We start from the raw sequence: 3,672 nt of genomic DNA on the forward strand, positions 1-3,672 counted from the left end.
GTCAAATGTTTCTGCAAGGAGTAATATAGAAATGGAAGGAATATGATAGGCCGAGAAGGCAGTGTAAACAAGATTTGGAACGCAAGAGTCGGGCGTGGGGGATTTCGGATTTCCTCCATATTCTCACACTCGCGTCCGAAGACTCAAACCCCAATAAGAAAATCCAAAACTTGTTTTGACTTTCATTCTCGTTTTTCTCTTTCTCTTGCATTTCCCAATTCTGCCGTTGTTCCTTCGCATTCAAGATGCAGAAGTCTCAGGATCAACGGCTAAGATCTGCTAAGCCGGCCACCATCCATGCCTACGCTCATTCCGGGGACCTTGCTGCCTTCCAGAGGCTACTTCGAGACAACCCGTCTCTCCTCAACGAGAGAAACCCTGTTGTAAGATCTCATTTTACTTCTCTTCATTGCTTTTCCACCATTTCACCATTTTCCTTTGGACCAAATTTTTCTTTGATTTGTTGTATGAGAATTCTGGATTAGAAAGATTCTTTTTTGTCCTCTATAATGCTTGCTTTTGTGTCGGTTGGGGATTTAATATGCAAATGAATTCAGATCTACTTGGTAGGGCATAAAAGTCCAGCTGAGAAATGACAGTTTGGATGCGGTGCGGTACCTTGTAATCCTTGGTTACGATTTCTGAGCGTAGGCTTGGCATTATTAAAATTCGCCAGCAAGTTTAAGAATCAAAAGGAAAATGTGAGATGAATATAATGCTTTGCGCGTTGAATATGCTATCAACATCGATGATGTTGATTGCAAGCCACTTGGGGCAAGACATCTTGATCAAAGCTGAGTCAGCTGTTTCCGGTGCGGAGCTTTTTTAAATTTATTCACTGAACTGTCTATCATTCCTTAACTTACAATTATGAATCTTCGTGTAATAAAATTTTAAAGAGCCCGATGCTTGACTTGTGAGATTGAACTATATCGCTTGGCTATATGGTCTTCACTTTATTGGATTCCTTATGGCTCCTTCTGTCGTCTTCCTAGTTCATGTCTGAGGATCCAACCTATCTTTAATGCAGATGGCTCAGACTCCACTTCATGTTTCTGCTGGCCACAATAGGACTGATATAGTTAAATTTCTTCTCAATTGGCAAGGACCTGATAAAGTTGAGTTGGAGGCCAAGAATATGGTAGGAACCGGATAATAATTTTTCTTAAATTTCTTGTTTAAATGTCAAGCTTTATGGTCTTGAGTATAAGTGAATGTTCTCCTAAGAAGTTTTTCTGCATTGTTTTGTAGTATGGAGAGACACCATTGCACATGGCAGCAAAGAATGGATGCAATGAAGCGACGAAGTTACTTCTCGCTCATGGTGCTTTTATTGAAGCTAAAGCAAATGTGAATTTTCTTGTCACCTCTCTTATTTAATACCCCCCCCCCAACACGCACACACGATATTACTGTAGAAACATGATTCCTAAGCCACCCAGGCCGTGCCATGGTTTTGAGCTGCTTGCCTGCTGCCATATCCTTTTTTCATCTTTCTTCTGTTCCTTTTTTCTTGGAATTCTGTGCAAAGCTTAACCCTGCTCCAGGTCAAAAGCAATAAATGAATTGTTTAAATGTTCTATCTGACTCTTTTTTTCCGCCTGCGTGTGCTCTTGCAGAACGGCATGACGCCTCTACATCTTGCCGTCTGGTACTCTCTACGGGCTGAAGAGTGCTTAACTGTGAAAACCTTGCTTGAGTACAATGCTGATTGCAGTGCTAAGGACAATGTAGTAAATGTGCATTGATGTTTCAAAGTTATATTTACATCTTTTTGAAAGGTTTTGATTGATTCTCAAAGCTATGAATTGCAGGAGGGGATGACTCCTTTAAATCACCTTTCTCAAGGCCCTGAAAGTAAGAAACTTAGGGGACTTTTACAGCAGCATCTTGAAGAACAGAGAAGGAGACGGGCTATTGAAGCATGCGGTGAATCCAAAGCTAAAATGGATGAGCTTGAAAATGAAATTGCAAATGTTGTGGGGCTACATGATTTAAAAGTACAATTGAGAAAGTGGGCAAAGGGCATGCTTTTGGATGGATGAGAGACGTAGAGCGCTTGGTCTGCAAGTTGGCCCCAGAAGACCCCCACATATGGCCTTCCTTGGAAATCCGGGAACAGGTTATTCATTATAGATTTTTCTGAGATGTACTTTTTCACATGTAACCTGTGTTGGAAAGATATCTTACTCAGAAGTTATATATATCCTTGTTTTCTCTTTTAGCCCATGATATTATGCCATTGTAGCCCTTTCTCATCAATTCCATGTTTGGAAGTTAAAAACAGCCCGACAACCTAGTACTTCTCTTTTTAATTGTTTTTTTAACTGTTGGTGATTGATTTCAGTGCATGTGAGTGCATGACATTTTAGATTGATTTCATTCTTCAATGATCTAACCGTATATATAATGGAAATAATGCTGTATCAATCTTGGCTGCCTTCTCATTGTGCACTTACTCGGTTATATTTCATTTTTCTTTGTACTGTTTCCTCTAGTCATTGAAGTTGATTGTTATATTCAATAGGTAAAACAATGGTAGCTCGGATCCTTGGTAAATTACTCCATATGGTCGGAATTCTACCAACTGATAAAGTGACTGAGGTACAACGAACTGATTTGGTTGGAGAGTTTGTTGGTCATACCGGTCCAAAGACCAGGAGGAAGGTATGGTACTGGCTTTGAAATCCTTAATTGCATACTTCTTTTAGAAATCAAACCTGACCACCATGCATCGCCCAATTTTACACAGATAAAAGAAGCAGAAGGGGGAATCCTATTTGTGGATGAAGCCTATAGATTGATACCAATGCAGAAGGCAGATGATAAGGACTATGGATTGGAAGCCTTAGAGGAGATTATGTCTGTCATGGACTCTGGAAAAATCGTGGTTATATTTGCAGGATACAGTGAACCAATGAAGCGAGTGATCGCTTCAAATGAAGGTTTCTGCAGGCGGGTGACCAAGTTCTTCCATTTTAACGACTTCAATTCGGCCGAACTAGCGGAAATCCTCCACATCAAGATGAGAAATCAAGCAGCAGAAAGCTTGCTGTATGGATTCAAGCTGCATAACTCATGCAGTGTAGAAGCTGTATCAGCATTGATAGAAAGGGAAACAACAGAAAAGCAACGCAAGGAAATGAATGGGGGTTTGGTGGACACTATGTTGGTTAATGCTAGGGAAAATTTGGATCTCAGGCTTAGCTTTGATTGTATAGATACAGAAGAACTTCTTACCATCACACTGGTAGATTTAGAAGCTGGACTTTGCATATTATCACAGTAAGCGACATATTCTGAAATCTGATAATATTCTGAAGAGGAATATTTCAGCATACATATCCATTCATACAGTTGGATGCTGCCGATTATTGTGGAAATCTTTTGTATCTTTAGTTTTGTAATTGATTATGTTGTAGTATATATAGGCTGGGCTTATTGTGCCCTTTGCTTTATTTGCATCATCCATTGTATTCTTTGTAACTGATTTATTTTTCTCAAGTGAGCAATAAATCTCTTAATGTTTGTGCTTACTCGGAAAATTCAACATTTTCTTTATCTTGGCCAAGGGTAATTTCCCCCGTCATGCCTGGTTTAATTTTAATTTATATGTATGCTTCTTTGTTATTTTATTGTATTATTAGTTCTGATCGTTAATATAAGAGTTAG

At 39.3% G+C, this 3,672-nt stretch overlaps 1 protein-coding gene across 1 annotated transcript; it reads left to right on the forward strand.

The window, feature by feature from the left end:
- The first annotated feature begins 18 nt into the window (after window positions 1-18).
- Window positions 19-3,378, forward strand: LOC114731083 (protein CfxQ-like). The gene is given in 8 exon segments (XM_028918208.1): window positions 19-383; window positions 1,031-1,141; window positions 1,252-1,350; window positions 1,620-1,730; window positions 1,815-2,036; window positions 2,038-2,122; window positions 2,528-2,667; window positions 2,753-3,378. Coding segments are annotated over 8 exon segments (1,443 nt in total). The 5' UTR covers window positions 19-245; the 3' UTR covers window positions 3,290-3,378.
- Window positions 3,379-3,672: the final 294 nt, after the last annotated feature.

This window comes from Neltuma alba, unplaced genomic scaffold, assembly GCF_004799145.2.
Source record: "Neltuma alba isolate B1F8T4 unplaced genomic scaffold, ASM479914v2 tig00012801_pilon, whole genome shotgun sequence".
NCBI classification, from domain to species: Eukaryota; Viridiplantae; Streptophyta; class Magnoliopsida; order Fabales; family Fabaceae; genus Neltuma; species Neltuma alba.